The 19,140-nt window shown below is 37.6% G+C and overlaps 1 protein-coding gene across 1 annotated transcript; it reads left to right on the top strand.

The window, feature by feature from the left end:
* Positions 1-571: 571 nt before the first annotated feature.
* Positions 572-5,888, top strand: LOC141590944 (azadirone synthase LFS-like). The gene is made up of 11 exons (XM_074411451.1): positions 572-740; positions 3,570-3,762; positions 3,970-4,044; positions 4,173-4,224; positions 4,321-4,442; positions 4,551-4,654; positions 4,868-4,926; positions 5,001-5,057; positions 5,253-5,298; positions 5,386-5,465; positions 5,721-5,888. The coding sequence occupies exons 1-11, from the start codon at positions 630-632 to the stop codon at positions 5,788-5,790; spliced, it is 969 nt and encodes a 322-aa protein (XP_074267552.1). The 5' UTR covers positions 572-629; the 3' UTR covers positions 5,791-5,888.
* Positions 5,889-19,140: the final 13,252 nt, after the last annotated feature.

Here is a 19,140-nt window from a genome sequence, read left to right as displayed (position 1 = left end):
TTAACGAAATAAACTTTGAATGATCAAAACTCCCAACAAGCTTTGAAAGTGATTCTTTATTTGAAATTCACCATCTTGACGTGATCTTTGGTCTGGAAAAGAAATTTATTATTTTCTGAAGTTATAGGCAAAAATTAATTAGATAGCCAAAGTTTTTGTTTTTTTTTTCCAAAAAAAAAATATAAATGAAAAAATAAAACAATTGAAGGGTACAAATAAGAAATCCCTAAATTATTTTATACTTTATTCGTTTCGGTCATTTGTTTACCTTTAATTTTGGCAAGATGATGAAGAAAAGAGGACCAATTATTATGATGATCACAAGTGGACCAAATAATTATGGAGGATCAATTTGTTCAACAAAAGGTAAGTAAATAAATTTGTATCCAATTGAGCTTGACATATGTTGTAGATGTCGTATGACTTTTTATTAATGATAATGATCTTTTCTCAAAAAAAAAATTTGTTCAACAAAAATACTCTCAAACTAGAAAGGTAAATAAATGACTGAGTTACCCTAAAATAAAAAAGGTAGACAAATGACCGGGAGAGCGGAAATAATAGAAAAAATGTGGGTGAGTTGCGACTTGTCCATAGTGTAGGTGTATATATAAGTCATCAAAGAGAAGATGCAAGAAACACAAAGGAAGAAGATGGAACAGAAAGCTCATGTTATTGATCTTCCCGTAATTGACTTAACTGCTCCTGACCAGCTTTCGACCGCTGCTTTGATCCGCCAGGTTTTATTCTACCCTTTTGGGTACATTCTTTTTGTTCATTCTTTCTTATTGTTACTCCATTTGTGTTTTCTTCATTCTCGTCAACTTTTCTGTATCCTAATTCCTAATTAATGGCTAAGTTAGGATTTGAAATTATGAAATAAATGTGAGGTAAAAGTTTTATGGATGTCGTAATAATAAAATATTTAACTTTTAAGAACTTTTTAAATTTAGTCTTTTGATTTTAATAGTATGCTAGAAGAGAAAAAAAAATAGGTCATTGACTAGACAGAAAAATTCCTACAACCGATTATATTTACCACCAGATAGATTATACAGTAAATATTATTGAGCTGATTTATCAAGTTACTAAGTAATCTGAATAGTTGAGTTCAATTAACTTTTAGGGTCCGTTTGGATTGAAAGAATTGGAGGAAGGGGAGGAGAGGGAAAGGAAGGGGTTCAATTTCTTTCGTTTGGTTACAAAATATGGAAGTAGGAAAATGGAGGGGGAGGGAAATGAGAGGGAGGGAAATGAGAGGATCTATTTTCTCCCCTATAGAACAAATAGTCATCTTTCCATCGGTGGCAAGATTTGGAAAGAAAACCCCATTTAATTAGAAAAAGACAATTTTACCCTTACTAAAAATCTAATACACTCACACACATGACATATCAGACGACATAATATCTCTCCTTATTCATCATATACTATTAGCATCCTCCATCCATTCTCCTTCCTCCCTTTCCATTTCCCTCTCACCAATTTTGTTATCCAAACAACCTCAATTCATTTACCCTTCCCTTCCCTCCTCTCACTCCCCCTCCCCTCCCCTCCCCTTCCCTCCTAAAATGGTATCCAAACACACCCTTGAGGGATTTAAAGGGAAAGGGAGGGGAGGGAATTAGAGGGGAATGAAAATGGATCCCTCCATTTCCCTCCTACAAGGCAAATTATTTCTCAACCAATAAAGACAAGATTTGGAAGGAAAATCATCTCATTCATTCTCTCTCCCCTCCCCTTCCATTCCTTTCTCTTCCATCCTTCCCCCTGCCCTTCTTTTCCCTTCCTTTTTTTCCTATCCAAACAAGGTCTTAGGGTGTGTTTGGATAGCAAAAGTGGAGGGAAAGGGAGGGGAGGGGGAAGGAGGGAAGAGAAAGGGAGGTAAGGGAAGGAGAGGGCAAATGGGGAGTGGGTGTTTGGATACAATTTCCTTCCAAATCTTTTACTTTGTCATGGAGAGATTTTGATATGCCTTGGAGGAGGGAAAATGTATCCCTCCAAATCTCTCCACCTCCATTTCCCTCCACCCTTATTTGCTATCCAAACAAGGGAGTTTAAATCCCATACTCTCCCTCCCTTTCTTTTCCCTCCAAATCACTCAATCCAAACACACCCTTATACTCCGTAGAAAGAATGAAATTCCTTTATAAAATAAGCCAACTTCAATAACTCTAGAAATGAGTCTAACAAAAATATTTTAATTATACATATAACTTGTTATAAGATCTATTAACTTTACTTAACATGATTTGATCTTAATGTTAAAGAGTCCAACTTTTAATATGTAAATACCAATATAAGTTCTCAAAGAGGCCGGTGCTCTAGACTGGATAAGGCCTACCCTTAAACTTGAATTTTTTGACAATGACACAAAAAAAGTCTATAATACTCATTTCATCTCAAACGAATCTTTATGATTATTCATCCCATAATAGCATGAAAAACAAATTAAGAAGACAAAAGATTGGTAAGGGGTAAAGACTAATATTTAAATTAAATGACAAATTGACGAGCAATTTTCACTTAAAACCATAGCACTCGAGCACATATTCCGGTAATAGTATAGGCAGACAATAAATAAGTACTTTTTTCATTTCACTCAATATTTATTTATGTTTGAATTTATCCTCACGAGAGAAGACAATAAAATAATGATGTGTTTGGCCAAAAAGTGTTTTCAAGATTGTATGTACTCTTGAGTCTTGTCCCACAAGCCACTAGGGGTGGTCAAACGGGGCGAGCCTGGCCGCATGCGAGTCTGGCAAAAATTGATCGGAGGCGTGAGCTTATGATGGGTCCGTGTTGGGGCCGGGCCGGGTTTAATATTCGGGACTCGAGACTGGCCCGGGAAAAGAGATGGACCTGTACGGGCTGCATGCAGGCCGGGTTGGTCTGGCCAAAAGTGGCCCAAGGGATGGGTCGGGTCAGCCCTTATGTTTGACCAGCCTACAGGCCACTATGTCTACTAGCTAGTCCGTATCTCTGATCGTAGATGTACTCCGTAGAATTGAAGAATTTAAGGCCTTAAAAGCTTAAAATGATAATAAAACTGGACAATGAAGATATATATAAGAAAAAATGGAAAATCAAATTGAATATTTAAAACAAACAATTAGACTTGTAATTTTTTTTTTTGTTTTATAAAAAAACAGATGAAAATAGTGTGTTTTACATACTTCTTGTATTAGTATGACTCATTGAGCCATATAACATTGATTTATAAAAATATACTCCCTCCGTCCGGTCAATTGTTATCTATTTCTTTTTTGGGGTGTATCACTCATTTGTTATCTATTTCTACTTTTGGTAAATTTAGGCAAGTGGACAAGTGGGGTATGTGATATGGGTAACTGGACATGTGAGATAGCTCCTTTATTTATCATTATTTTTCTCTTTTTTTTTTTTCTCATTTTCTTGGTCTTTGTAGATAACAAATGACCGAGACGGAGGGAGTATAATTCAAGAATTATGATATACTGTAATATATAGTAGCAATTTGTCGATATCTCGATGTATGATCTAATAAGTAACAACGGTTCACTTTGTTTGTTAAATGTGTATTGTAGGCATGTGTCGAAACAGGGTTCTTCTACATTGTTAACCATGGCATTGACAAAGATCTACTCAATAAACTATTTGATGGAGCTCGAAAATTCTATTCGCTTCCGCTGGAAGACAAGATGAAATTGGCGAGGAAAGGAAATCGAGGATATACTGCACTTTATGCTGAAAAACTTGACCCTTCTCCCACAGCTAAAGGTTTACTTGCCTTACTCTTTTCATTACTTATTTCTATTGTTTAATACTGTCCTAACAAACATGATCCATGTCGGGTTGTTTCGGGACGGGTCAGAACACATGGAATTATGACTTTTTATCTTCTGGACTGGCCGGGATGGTTCAATTGTAATGGTCTATTTGATTGTAATTATGTGACGTTAAAGAAAGTTGTATAAATATTGGCAGGTGATCCGAAGGAGTCTTTCTACATCGGTCCACTTGATTCTGAAGCAGGCAAGCTGAACCAATGGCCTTCCGAAGGTACTTATTAACCCTGAACCGTCCCAGAGGAGGGGCGCGCTGGACCCTTTTATACGCTTGCTAGTTATTTATGGTTATTACTTCATGTGCGAGTTGAAAACTTAATTTTTTGTTTTATGTTAAATTAGAGCTACTTCCAAATTGGAGGTCTACCATGGAAACATATCATAGAACAGCTTTGTAAGTTTCAGATGACTATCTTAAATCTCGGAGTCGTCTTAAATCTTAATCATATACAGCTTTGTAATCCGAAATGTTGTGTCTTTAAATTTCAAGGAGGGCGGCAAGAAGTTTGTTGTCGTTGGTTGCTCTGGCCTTAGACCAGGATGAAGTGTTTCTCAAGGAAAACGGATTTATGGACTCGCCAATGGGATTCCTTCGCCTTCTTCGTTACCCAGGTCTCCTCTACGGTCTAGGGACACACTCCTTCGAGAAATATATTTTTCCTCAACCGTCAATTATATTACTCCGTATAAGTTTATAACATTAGCAAAACGATGATTCAGGTGACTTGGGTGGGTCGAATGACCAAGACATACTAGGTGCTTCAGCGCATTCAGATTACGGGATGATGGCTCTCCTAGCAACTGATGGTGTTCCTGGATTACAGGCATGTTCTCGTTTATGTCCTTAAAAACTGATTTGAACAGTTAAAAGTACTCCCTAAGATAATCCAATCCGTCCCAAATATTTAGTTTTCTTTAATTAAAGACTTAAAAGTATCCCTCATAAAGAATAAAAAAAAAAAAGTAAACAAATAAATGAAACGGAAGGAGCATTACGTATTGCTCATTCAAAGGTCTTAATTTCGTTAATATTGCAGGTTTGCCGGGAAAGAGATCGAGAACCACGTATATGGGAGGATGTTCCTCATATTGAGGGGTGAGTGCAAGTCTTAATTTACCATTATTATTGCTACTTAACTCTCACGTTTTGACATGAAATTGAAATTCCAGAGCCTTAATCGTCAACATTGGGGACATGATGGAGAGGTGGACTAATGGCATTTTCAGGTAAATTAAAGAGCTTTTTTTATATGTTACTGGTCCCTTTTACATGTAGATTTGCCAACTCACTAAAATAAAAATAGAAAACAAGTGGCTAATATACCCAAAACAAAAATAGATAATAATTGACCGGAAGAAGGAGTATAATTATATAGGTAAATTATATATTCTAACTTATCATGGATGTTAAACTTTTGGCAGATCAACATTGCATAGAGTGAAACCAAACGGAAAAGAACGATACTCGGTAATACTCCCTTGTTTCTATTTGTCTCTTCTTTTTTCATATTTAGTTTTAGGAAAATTGACACTTTTAATTATTTTTGTGACATAGGCACCTTTCTTCATAGATCCTCCCGAAGAGTTTGTGGTTCAGTGCCTAGAAACTTGTTGCAGCGACTCAAATCCCTCAAGGTAAGTGTATAACACCCGACAGTCTCACAATAATTTACAGGTCACTTATTAAGTATCTAAAAAGAAAAATAAAAAATACAGGTCTTAAGGCTATATTTAAAGTACTAAAAAAGAAAAAAAAAGTTATTATATTTCGTTGAATGTTACGAGTATTATATTTTATCATTTCCTACAACAGTGTCAAGTGTCAACACAAGACTTGCTCAAAATTTGAAGTCATGAAATTATTTTAATCTATTCTATATATGATTGCAGGTTTCCTCCAATTCGAGCTATTGACTATCTTGAAGAGCGTTTCAGAGTTACACATGCTACCGCTACTTGATTTATGTTTCGCAATGATATAATAATAATAAAACGTCTTTGGATGATCTCAATTTAAATATCATCTCTTTGTACTTGCATTTATATCATTTTATGTATCAAATACGGAGTATAATTGTCTTAAAATAACAAAATGGTAACGATCGTGCCTTTTAAGAAAAATTATGATCTCAAAGTTCTCAAATTTCACATTCTCATTGTGACGGACAAAATCCTTCACAAGCTTATAACATGAGATAAAGAAACAAGTTTTTGTCATTTTTTTATTGTTCTCGTTAATAAATCTTTCCTATAATTATTACTCGATCCCATTTCTTTCCTCCAGTTTCCATTTGAGCAAAATTTTAGGCAACTAATAAATAATAAGAATAAAAGAAGGATCCAAGTGTAATGGTAATCTAATGTAAGTGGGACATTACAATTAGGGTGGTGCCCATTCATAAACGGGTTTTACTTTTTTATGGACGAAAATGATCATTTTACCTTTTTTTTAGAGTTTTTTGCTTTTTACCACCTATTGAGTCCATAAGTTTATAATTTACCACCTACTGCTCCATACCACACCAATAGTAACATGGTAAAAAAATGGGATATTTAATAAAAGAGAGTAAAAGTAGGGGCAAAGATGGTAAGTAAAGTGAATATAAGGGATTAAATTATTGGGTTGGTGAGTGGGCCGTAAGTGGTCATTGTGTAAATATAAGGAGAATATAAGGGTATTATTGTAAAAAAACAGCCCATTTATAGTATGTTATCATTTGTGTGGTACGACCGTATTAGGGAAGTGTAACCATTGGTCTGGTACGGAGGGAGTATTAAGTCCATTTTTACCAATAACCACCTAATTTTGAAGAAAATCTTCACAATCCACACCTATTTTGCATTATATTGACGGTTTTTGTTATTTATCGTCTAGGTTACGTAGTATCGACTCTCGACTATTTGCAATGACCAAACTACCCCTAATTATCATACACACAACTAAATTATATACTTTGTAGAACCCAAACTCCATCTCGTCACTTTGCTCATTGCACTTATGTATCTAGATTCTTCATTTCTGGGCAGCATCATCAGGTATTTGTTCTAATTTGTTCTCAATTTTCAAATCCCCCTCCTCCCTCCTTTTCGAACCCCTTTATATTTGTTTTCAATTGTTTACTTTGTTTTATCTTTCTTCTCAATAAATACAATTTTTCTAAGGGTTTATCTTTCTTCTCATTTTTTTAGGATTTATCCAACTTAATTTCAATTTAAATCCAGAAGACCCAATTTGAAAAGATGGGAACTTTATAATTTTCAAAGATTCAAGAAAATGCACAAGTAAAAAAAAATCATGCTTAATTTAATTGATCAGATTTATGGGTTGTACATACAAGCTTATCGATTAATGGAGATGAATGCTGATTTCCGTCTACTAGGAAGTTCTAATGTTATAAACAATCGCCCGGATTTCTAATGGAGATGATGACTGTTGTCGATTGATGCAGGTGAACATAAAAGAAAGAGTCTTTTACCCAGTTGAAGTTAATTGAGTTGAAAACAAGTGACTTGAGTTGAATGTGTGAGGATGAACATAATAATGACCGAGTCACTTAGATGGAGGTGTGTGTATGATAATTAGGGATAGTTTGGTCATTGCAAATAACCGAGAGTCGATGATACGAAACCGAGATGATAAATAACAAAAACCGTCAATATAATGTAAAAAAGGTGTGGATTGTGAAGATTTTCTTCAAAATTAGGTGGTAATTGGTAAAAATGGACTTAATAGGCTGTAAATTGTAAACTTATGGACTAACCGAGATGATAAATAACGAAAACCGAGATGATAAACTCTTTTTTTTTCCAACTCCCCAATTTTTAATTTTCTCTCTCTATATTCAGTTCTCTCCTTAATTTCCACCGCCTCCCTTTCCCTGTGTTAGTCTTAGATCCACCCAGACCTCTGTTCAATTTAATATTTTCTAGTATATGATCAATTTTTTCCTGTATTATCCAGTTCTCTCCTTAATTTCCACCGCCTCCCTTTCCCTGTGTTAGTCTTAGATCCACCTAGACCTCTGTTCAATTTAATATTTTCTGGTATATGATCAATTTTTTCCTGTATTTGCCTGACATTGCCAGTTTTGCGTGTTTGAAAGTCAACATGCTATATATTACTAGCACCTATTTTTGTGAGGTTTAAATAAAGTTCCTAGAGAGAGAGAGAGAGAGAAACTGACTCTCCCTTCTTTCCTTTCTTCACTTTTAAGTTTTCCTTTGTCCTGCTGCCACCTCCATCCTCCCCACCGTCCCGTTCCCCTCCGATAGCGCCGGAGATTGGCCGTCCTTTGGCCAATCTCTGGCGGCTACTTAACTCTCGACCATGGATTATCTTTGTTTTCGTTTTAAGCCACCTTCTTTCAACCGCCGTTTTTCGTCTTATAATTGTTGCTCTTGGATGATTACGTTTTTTCCAGCCTATCCTCGGTTTCGGTTCTAAAAGCGCCATTTTTAAAAGTTTCAGTTGTGTCGCCAGTTTGTTCACCACCCTCTGTCATTTTGAGAAGTTTGATAAGGTCGTTTTCCTGGCCGGTGGTTAGGTTATCTCTCATCGTCCATCATCAAGGTGTCTTTTGGCCACATAGTATTGTTTCATTGTTGATTGTTTGCTGCTTTAGTTTGTTATTTAACGCTTTCGGTGGCTCTGTTTAGAGGCGGTCTGCTGCGTGGGTGTTTATTGTGACGGCTCTGGGTAATTTGTATGTGGTAATAATTAAGAGTGAAGGGTGGGTGCAGCTGATGCGCTTGTCCTCATGTATGTTTCGTCTTTCCTGGGTGTAGTCTACAGTCGGTGTTTGTCGTGGTTTGCGGTTGTGGCTTATTCTTTTGTCTTTCATGGTCCAGTTAGGCGGAGGGGATTGTCTGGGTCGGTGTTGCGGTGGATGGCATGGTTGTAGCAGTCTTGCCTTCTTCTTAACTGCTTCTTTGCTAAGTTTTCTTTTTTTCTTTTCCTCTTTTCCTTCTTCCTTAGTTTTCTTAATACTTAAGTCTTCAAATTTCGCTTTTCTTGTTTTTAGCTATGACATATCAATTAATTTTAGCGAGTCTTCGAGACATGTTTTGTGGGGATGATTGTCCCGAGATGGATGAACTTCTTAATCAAGCTGTTTTGGAATGTGGGGCACCTTCGTTTAAAAGTGTCGGCATTCTCAAGGATAAGGGGAACACGTTCTTTAAAATGGGTGTTCTGCCTCTAGCGTACTTTCATTATAAAATTGCTCTTAAATTTCTCTTGCTTATGGGTACCCCTGCTAGTTACGATGAAACTTCTGCAACTTCTCTTGCCCTCTCCATCTTTTTAAATTTGGCTGCTTGAGATCTGAAGATCCCCGATTATGAACAAGTTTGCTGGTATTGTAATTTGATTCTGTATGTTGATCCGTCAAACGTTAAAGCTCTTTATAGAAGGGGGTTAGCTTTTAAACATTTGAATCTCCTTTCGAAAGCCATTGCTGATTTTGAATGTGCTCTTACACTTAATCCTCATAACAAAGATATTTCCCGAGAGCTACAACTAGTGGTTGACCGCTCTACTATCAACTTAAATGGGAAACGAGAAGGTTCTACATTTGACCCTCTTGGCACAGAACGGAAGGGAAAGAAGCCCTTGTTATTCCAGGTTAGTTCACCGTCTCAATTGGATCCTTTGAGTAGCAGTGAACCTATGGATTCTGTGACTACCAGTGCCCCGTGCGAGGACTTGAACGATTCTGCTGGTTACAATTCTTCCTCCTCAGCTAGCTCAAAACAATCTCATTTTCATTTCACCAACAAGAAGAGACGTCACAATAGATTAAGTCTATCATCTCAAGATTATGCAAACTTATTACATGGCAAAGATTTGGGTTTCTACCACCCACGGTCCATGTCTTACTTGAGGGTCCGTACCCTCAACTCTAAAACTATGCAGACGGGAACTCCCCATGAAGAAATTTCAGGGCCAGCAGAAGTTCCCACCACTTCTCCTTTGTCGGAGAACGTTTTAAAGCCACTTAATGTCAAGCATTCCGAAAATGTTCAGTTATTTCAAGAGGAGGTGATTATCCAGGTAGATGTGAAGTCCCACGAAGACATTATGATTCAAGAGGAAGTTGTCTTACAAATTGCTAAAAATAAGCGGGTTTCATCGGACTCCGCTCAAGTTAGCAAGGTTTCTGCGGTTCAATTCCAGTTTGTTGTGGTCAGGGATAACAAGAACAACAACACCAAGAGTTGTCGGCGGAAGGTGGCTTATCCCTCCCGTCGAAGTCATGTGACCCAAGCTAGTATTCATATGAAGAAAAGATCTTCGGTCTCTGTCGACTTTTCTCTTGGTCTTTGCAGGTACACCGAGGAGATTGCAGCAGTTAGGAGGGCTAAAAGAAAGGGGACATATCAATTCCACTTCGACGACTTTTATCATCCTCCCTACAAGAAGAGTCGTCTGTCTTTTTCTGTTTCGGGTTCATGTAACGTTAGTATGGTCCGTTGGTTTTTAAGTAGTCTGCAGAACTCTGGTATCCCGGAGTTTGTACTGTAACAAACTTTGTTTTTGTTTAATATCAGTTTATTGTTGTCAAAAAAAAAAACAAAAAAAAAAAAGTCAACATGCTGCTGTGGAATTTCCGCCGTTTTTGGTTTTGGTTGTCCTCCACTTTTCTAATTGCCACATTACTTACAATCTTACATTGTTTCAGTAAAGTACCTTTGGATTATTAAAAGAGTCTCCATGAGTTACTTGTAGTGGCCGAAAAGAGTAGGCAGGAGTTACTCGTCAGCGACTGCAAACCAAAAAGGGACACCCCTCTTTACCCACTACCCTGCCACCACCAACGTCACCGCTAAACAACCGACGGATGTTGTGCCTCTGCCCAACGTCGGCGACGACCGCCGTCCCTCATTCCGAACGCCATCGACGGTTTAAACAAACCCTAATTTAATTAGTGTAAATCAATTCCTTAATTTTATATAACATAATTAATAAAATTAAGAATTAGAATTATTACTCGATCGATATGAGAATTACCATTCATAATTGTGTAATTTGAGGTATTTGATTAAATTTGTGGATTTGATTAATTTTGTGAGGGAGAAAATTAGGCAAAGGGCTAACTATGGAAAAATAAAGAAAAAATGTCCATGAAAGAGTAAAACCGTCCATAAATGAGAAAATACGTAAAATTATGTAAACTTACCATTATATAGTCGATTTTGCGGCTTTTCGGTTCTGCCGCTGGTATGTGTTGTTGCGTGGGACTTGAATTTTTTGAAGTATGTCCTTGATTGAAAAGATCTATCATGTCATCTTTCAGTTGTGGGCAATTTTTTATTTATATGCCCATCGTGCTTGTCTTATTCGCAATACTTGGACTTATCGCCGCCTAAGTTCATCTTCGGCGATCTCTTCCATTTTGGGTCATCCTTAGTCATGGCGTAGATTTTGACTCGGGCTATGGTGAGTGCGCGTATGACTCGCGTGGGGGTAACCACGCTTTTGTTTCTCTCAGCGAGCCCAGCTGTTCTCGTGTACTTAGGCTTTTTTTTTTCTGTTGTCGTTCTTTCTTTCATGTCCTTCATCATCGTCAGCACGACTTTGGAGGCCGATTCTCCATACATCTTGGTGTAATCCTCTTCTTGGATGTAGTCTTTTGAAAGATGGTTCTTGCTTCGAGCATGGTCTTTGGTCGCTTTCGCATCATCTCGCTCTTCATCGGTACGGGCTATAAATCGTGGGAGAAAGTGAAGACCGCCATGGAATTGTCAAGCTCTTAATATATTGCGTTTTGAGGTCGAATCGCCTGACATAGTCAGGTAGGGATTCTTCATCGCATTGCTTGACTTGAAGCAGCTTTATTGTTTCTTTCCCTTTTTGCTTGTTACCGGCATAGTGAGATAGAAATCTCTCTCGAAGGGTGTGGTAGTATTCCACTGACCCTTGTGGAGGGTTGCGAAACTAGTGCTGAGCCAACCCTATCTGTATCGTTGGGAGGACTCTGCACCACACAGCGTGTGACGCCTGATGCGTACTCTTATGGCACGTGAATGAGGCGAGGTGGTCATTCGGGTTAGAGGATTTATTGAATGTGATGCCCATAATGTTGAATTTGGCTATAGAACAGCCCACAATCTTCTTCGTGAAGAGGTTTACAATGGGCATACGGACACGTATGGGTTGGCCAAGTCCCTTGGCCGACTTAGTACCTGTAATATCTCGTATTCTATAATTATATATTTTTTATTGTTATACGAATTATGTGTGAGACGGAATAATAAATTAATACCCCACCTACCACACTACTCTATCCTATCTCATTTCATTTTCCACCACACAAACTTAAGAGAGAAAAGAGAGAAATTAGAAGAAATGAGATTTTGTCCCTCCGCCTCGAGATCGTAAGGTAAGACCGTTTTATACTAGCTTATATATTAATTAAATTATACCGTTGACCCGCCTTGACCTCGAATCATCTTTGACCATCCTCGGGACCGCCGTTGACCGCCAAAATAAAGTTTGACCGACCTAGATCTAGGGCTTTGTTGTTGTTTTGAAACCGTTTTAAGATGGGTTATTAACCCCAAACCGTGACTGACCATGGTTGGGCTTTAGGTGGTCATGCCATAGGTTGAGAGGGGGTTATGGTGGTGGTCATGGGAGGTGGAATGGGTGGCGTTAGGTGGTCATAAATGGGTGTTTGTGGAGGGTGTACGGGTTAGTGGTGTCGTGCTTAGTTGTTGTTGTTGTTGTTGTTGTTGTTGTATATTGTATATTGTCGTTGGTGTTATTGTTGTTGCTAGTGGCTACCGCCGGCATGGTGGCTGGCTACTGGGTCCACCGTAGTAGTGGCCGCTGGCCGACGCCAGCGAGGGGTGGCTGTGTTAGTGGAGTTTGGTGATGCTTTGTGTGGGTGTGTGTCATGTAGGTTGGTGTGTTGTGCTGGTGGTTGCGAGTTATTGGGGCTGCTGGCCGTGGTCCACCACGGCTGGTGGTGGTGGTCCACGGTGGCAGCGGAGGTGTTGGTTGTTGTGGTTAAGGAGGGAGGACGGGTGTGAGTGAGTCGGGATTTAATTATTAAATAATGGGTTCGAGTCGGGATTTTGAATTTAAGTATATTAAATTATATAATTATATTAGTAATAAGATTAGTTAGTAATTAAATATATTTTAATTATTTTATTTATGTGACGATTTTGTGGAAGAGTATTATTATTCAGATTGCTTACGGAGTATGCTAATAGGTAGGTTTATCCTACTCAGTTTCAATAATGTATATGTTTGTTAGTGGGTCATTTGTCATTACTTGCATTGTATGAGACGTATTGCATATCGTATTTGGGAATGTGCATCATGATGAATCACTAATTGGCATGTTGTATGGTACCTTACATTTATGGTGTTTGTCACGTTTATTGGAGGATATGACGGTTTGTGTTGGTTACTTGTTGTTGAGGAGACGTGAGGCGGTTGGGAGACCGTCTCACGTTCTAGTCGCCTCTTGGAGCTTCCCACTCCAAGAGGGATGTGCACATTAAAATAATGAGTACGGAGAGACTCGTGTAGTTGAGACACGACGTCTGGTAGGGGACTCGGTTGGCTTCAGGTGCCTGGTACGTCTGGGCGTGTCCCGGTCCCTGTTTGTGTGGTGTGGTGTCGTGGGCGTGTCCCTGGCACAAGTGATTTTGGGTACGTCCGGGCGTGTCCCGGTACCGGCGTGGTGGTTGTTTGATAACGTCTCATTCATATCATAGTCATGTTGCATACTCACACACTTTGTGTCGTGTCGCACTTTATTTATTGAAACTAACGTGTTGTGTGTCTGTGTAATTGTCACATATTTGCGGGGTGGCCTGTGTCGATCCATATGATATTTCCGATCATATGGGGAGTTGGTTGAGTACACGTGTTGCTTGTTTACATGATCAAGATTCAAGCCGTGCTACGGACTTTGGAGTCGAGTACATAGCCACTAGGTGGATGATATAGTCATAAACAAGTTGTATTTCATTTATTCATTTGTTTACGTCTATGTAATCACTAAACTTGTTGTTTACATAAAGAGTTTCTTAATTGTAATTCCGATTTCACTGCCTCGGAAAACCGAGACGGTAACATTCCCTAATTACCTTGGCCGAGTAAGAAGGGGGTGTTACAAAGTGATATCAGAGCAACGATTTTGGAACCTAAACCAATGAACTATAATGAATCTAGGAGTGTCTAAAAAATTAACCCGACATGAGTACAATAGGAGGTCGGTTTTGGGTGAGTAGGATCCCCTATTTCAAAACTATATCCTATTGTTTCGGTTGGTCACTATGTAGGTGGTTTTGAGTCGGGAAACGTGAAGTGAAATGTTGCATGATTATATGTGTGTTATGGTTTTGTTGATCTTGCATGATGTACTCACTCAAATGAAATGTAACCATGTATGGAAGATGGATGAAATAATCGATGAGCGTAACATGTTTTGGAGCGGTTGTTATGTGTCGATGTGTGAAGACTAGGTGAAATGTGGTGTGATTTATTCCATAACAAGTTTATAGGCTTCTTACATATATGATGTAGTTATTCATTTAGTACATGTTTATACGTAAAAAGTGGATGAAAAAGAGTAATGTGTGTAACATGTTTTGGAAGTGGTTATTACGTGTTGGTGTGTGAGGGGCCCTAGCCCCGTCCTTCAACATTTCAATACTGCATATATTTTTGGATTTCACTAGTGCCATAGTAGGGTGTGATTAGTAATAGTTGTTAGTAAAGTAGTATAAGAATAGTAATTCTTAGTCGGAAATTGCAAACCATAGAGAGGCACCCAACCTAGTGCGAGTACCAGTCACTCGACCGAGTGAACCCTAGTCACTCGACCGAGTGGACCATTTTCCAGAAACTTGAAAATTTCTGGAAGTGGGTCACTCGACCGAGTGGAGAGGGCACTCAACCGAGTGGACGGGGACTCGATCGAGTGCCACTTTCTTGGTTTTGAATTTCGCGAGATTTGCATTATTACCTTATTCATTGCATTTCTTCATCATTTCTCATAACAAAAATACCAAAATGTCCTTAAATTGTTTTCCAAAACTCCATTGTTGAAGTTTGTTGCTTGGACTTAAGCTTTCTACTTCATTTTATTCTCTTAATTCTTGCTAATCAAACAATGTGGGTAGTTTTCTCTTTGTTCTTGTTTTCGCCAATTTGGTTTTGTTTAAATCTACGCTAATTCCTCCAAATTTTATAAGTTAATTGCATTTTTTGTTTGATTCATGACATTAATCACCTTTTTATAACGTTTATGATGTCAAGTATCAAATTTTATGTTGAATTTCGCCTCAATTTTTTTTTGTTTTTATATATGAAATCGAAAATATGTGTTTTCTTAAGTCAACAATTTGAATTTTTTGTTTATTGCTTGGTTTAATCGTACTTGTCTTACAATTGATGTTTTACCTTAGAGTGTTACCCCACCCCAAAGCTTCGAAATTTTAGTATTCATACCAAATTTTAATTGTTTCATTTAGAACATGGTTTAGTTGCTTATCGATCATTGATACGCTATCGCACACCTAACAAAGATAAATACCCTAGTAAAAATGAATGTAATAGTAGAGGTCGAATACAAGGAGACGGGAGTTGCTAAACACGTTGTCATGGAGCGAATTTTATCAAGGTCGATTAACGATTGGGTGTTGGTTTGATTGGTAAAACTTGTGATAAAATAATGAAAGAAAACAATAATAAAGAAGAGTTTAGGGGAGTCGGATCACACATGAAAATATCTAAATGCTCATGTCAACTAGGAATTGATAATAACGATAATTATTTAGGTCTAATGACAACCACCTCTCGGCCTTATTGTCAACCATAAAACGGGTTCTAGCGAGCTTTCGCTGTTACTAGATCGTTCTACTAAAACATGCTTAGTCTAATTCAATTCCGTGCCTCTCGACTTTTAGAAAGAATTAACAAATTTAATCTAGGATTGTGGCCAATAATCAAAGACTAACAATTGAATACAAGCATGTGATAAAAACTATTAATCGATATTAGAGCAGCCTATTGCAACAATTACAAATACTATTTACGCATGGCTCCCCTAATCTCTAGACAAAATGAACTACTCACACATATTAAAAACTAAATTAATAACATATGATATAATAAACATGATGAAATGTATATACGAAAATGCTATGAATAAACTTATGATAACAATAAGTTAACAATGAAATGTAATAGACTAATAGCAATATGGAAATGCTAATGATAATGAAAACAATATAACAATGAAAATGATGAATTAAATAAAGAAGTAATGCTAAAATGAAATTACCGTAACATGGGAAATAGAACTTGAATAAGAAGAACACAAATGGGAAAACCAAATAACTTGAATGGAAAGATTGAATTAATAACTTGAAAGGCTTAAAGGAAATTGTTTATAACAATAAGGAAATGCTTAAAGGAAAATCTAAACTATTCTAAAAACTGAAATAAAGTTTATGAAGGTGTGTAAAAGTGGTGTGAAAAGATATCCCCTAATGACGAATTAAGCCCCTTTATATAGGAATAAATGGTGAAACATAAAATTCATAGAGGAGGGTCACCTCGATCGGGGACGCTGTAATCCCGGTTTAATGCCTTTAATCCTAGCAAATGGTATCCAAAGTTTCGTGTTAACGCTCCTTAATTCCTCCGACTTATTGCATGATTAGGAATCCTAAGCTTGCACTACACTTGATATTTTGGATTATTACTGGGCTTCTTTTTTATTTCTTTACTTGTGCATCAACCCAAGTTAGTTTCTTCATGCTCGGGATTTCGTTTCTCGGAATTTCCCAAAACGCCCCTCCACGGTCAAGTCTTGTTTCTTTTAGCCTCGTGAACTTTAGTGCTTGCTAATTTGACGGGAAAAAGCTACCGAATGCTTCATTTCCTACAAAATACAATGAATACAAGTAAAGACACCTAGAACACGGAATTAGCTCACAAATACACTCATAAAAGTGTAATAATTGAATGAAACCGAGCTAAAATAGGGAGTGAAACTATATATAAAATAGACTTATCAATCATGTTTTAAACTGCGTTGGTAATGTCATGTATAATCTTAAAGCTCGGAATGTGTTCTTCAATTTTCCCAATATTTTCAAAAATGGGCAGGATACATACCCAAGCCTTGATTCCGATGTGTATTTTTTGTCCTAATTGTGTCACAAAACTTTAATTTCTATTAGTAATGCTATATATTGTCCGAAGTTAGGAATTCGTCTTAAAATCTTGCCCAAATTTTGGATTTCCCATGTGTGAAAACTTGGTTTGATTGTTCTATGAGAACACTTTCTTTGTTAGTAAAGCTATGCATCATCTTCAAACGAAAATTTCGTCTTGAAAATTTGACTCAATTATTTTCGAAATCCACTATGACCATGACCAAATTTTGATTCCTTCTTTTATCTTAAACTTGACTTAACTGTATTTTAAGGCTATAATCCTTATGACTATCACTGTAATAACATGGTTTAAATCGAAATTTCCTTTACAAAAGTGGACCAAATTCTTTTAAGATTTCATGTGTATTGATACGCGCATTTTATATAGTCTTTTTAAGCCTTTTATGCACGTATTTCTATGCGCTCCTCGTAGTTTTATATTACGGAATGCCACGAATAGTCTACTTTGGTTTGTTTGGCTTTGATTGCAGCAATGGACCCGAAAGTAGCGGAATCGAGCCTTTTACTGTCCCGTTAGCATGCATTTAGGAGATGGAAGAATTGGAGCAGAGATATCACTGCCTCGAGATACGTGAAGTTGCCTCAGAAGATAAATCACACGTTCCTTGGTTTATTTCAGTGGTAATCCGTTTGATCGAGTACTTTGGTTAGGTAATGTGCTCGATCGAGAGCTTGTGGATGGTGAGCAGTGTTCGATCGAGACCCTGCTGAGCTCGATCGAGAAGTCGGATTTTGAGGTTCCTCGATCGAGTATGTTAAGTACTCGATCGAGAGGTTTTACAGAGGATTTGCTCGATCGAGAAGAATCAAGTTGCTCGATCGAGAAGTTTTCTATCAGTACGCGAGATTTTATCGCGAGAACTTATTTATTTTATTAAGTGCGTGTTTAATAAATATCTTTCCTATATAAAAGAAAGACGTCATTAGGTTTAGGTTATATTTTAATCACATACTTTACTCTCAATTATTCAGTAGTGTAGATACCTCATTTCTACACCTCCCGCCAAACACCCAGTGATGATTGGGCCGCATGTTTAGCATATGTCGCGATTTTAAGACGTTTTGTAAATTGGTTAATAAAAGGTAACTCGTACACTTGTGTCTACCCCATGGCTGTCATCTAGGTGTCATAACGGTCGTTTTGGAAGTAATTAGAGTATATTTGGAGTCCGGGTCAAAAATCGTCTTCATTTCCTAAAACCGTCAAAATCCCGAGTTAAAAGCAATGTGCTTGTCTACCTAAGGTTAGGATGTCATAAAATGTTAGGAGTATATCTCATTTTGAGTCCCATATCACTTCTTTGGGCTAAACTTAAGTTTACATTACAAATGTAATACTACGGTTTTCTATGTCTATCGGTACTCTATCGAGTAGGACTTACTCTGTCGAGTAAGTAGCTTTTTATGCAAAACAGTAGTCTGCCTGTTGGGTACTCGATCGAGTAAGTTGGGGACTCGATCGAGTAAGGGTCACTCGATCGAGTAAGTTACTTACTCGATCGAGTAAGTGTGTCTTACGGATTGTTTTAGCCGGGTTTTATTAATAACGCGAGACTAATATATAAGGGCTTCCGTCACTATTCTTAATCACTTTTAACCTTTCTAGGACCTTTCAAAGAAAAAGAGGAGTTACGTAATTCATGGTCTTCGCATTGTTAACAAATCCTAAGGCTAGGATCGTCGGATTATCTTGTTCTTTATACCGTTGTGATCGTCGTGTCAAGGGTAAGCTTCTTGTATAATTTTTATATCGTTTCATTGATTTTAGTTGGAACCCTAATTGGGTAAATTGGAGGCTTTGGGAGTATTGTTAATGTTAGATTGTGATTGTATGATTGTGTGTTTATAGGAGGTGATTTCGTTGAAGAACGATTATGATTAGCTGACTGTGACGATCTTGGTGATTGCCTTTCCAGGTAGGGTTTCCCTACTCAGTATTGATTACATGGCTGTGTTGGTGATTAACTGTTGTTGTTGTATACCGTATTAGCATTGGATTCTGAATTGGTGATTGTTGGTAGTGTAATGTGATTATCGTAAACTGTCTGTGATCTTCGGGGTGCGTCCCTGGCTGAGTGGAGTCACTTGCGGGAGTGGCTTTACG

This window comes from Silene latifolia, chromosome 7, assembly GCF_048544455.1.
Source record: "Silene latifolia isolate original U9 population chromosome 7, ASM4854445v1, whole genome shotgun sequence".
NCBI classification, from domain to species: Eukaryota; Viridiplantae; Streptophyta; class Magnoliopsida; order Caryophyllales; family Caryophyllaceae; genus Silene; species Silene latifolia.
The sequence above is the reverse complement of the archived record's forward strand: the minus strand, read 5'-3'. Positions and strand labels throughout refer to the sequence as shown.

Bases quoted from the DNA above. Each gene is read 5' to 3' on its own strand.
- LOC141590944 (XM_074411451.1), top strand. From the start codon at position 630: ATGCAAGAAACACAAAGGAAGAAGATGGAACAGAAAGCTCATGTTATT. The intron at 4,225-4,320 runs GTAAGTTTCAGA...TTAAATTTCAAG, and splicing joins ACATATCATAGAACAGCTTT to GAGGGCGGCAAGAAGTTTGT. The intron at 4,443-4,550 runs GTCTCCTCTACG...ACGATGATTCAG, and splicing joins TCGCCTTCTTCGTTACCCAG to GTGACTTGGGTGGGTCGAAT.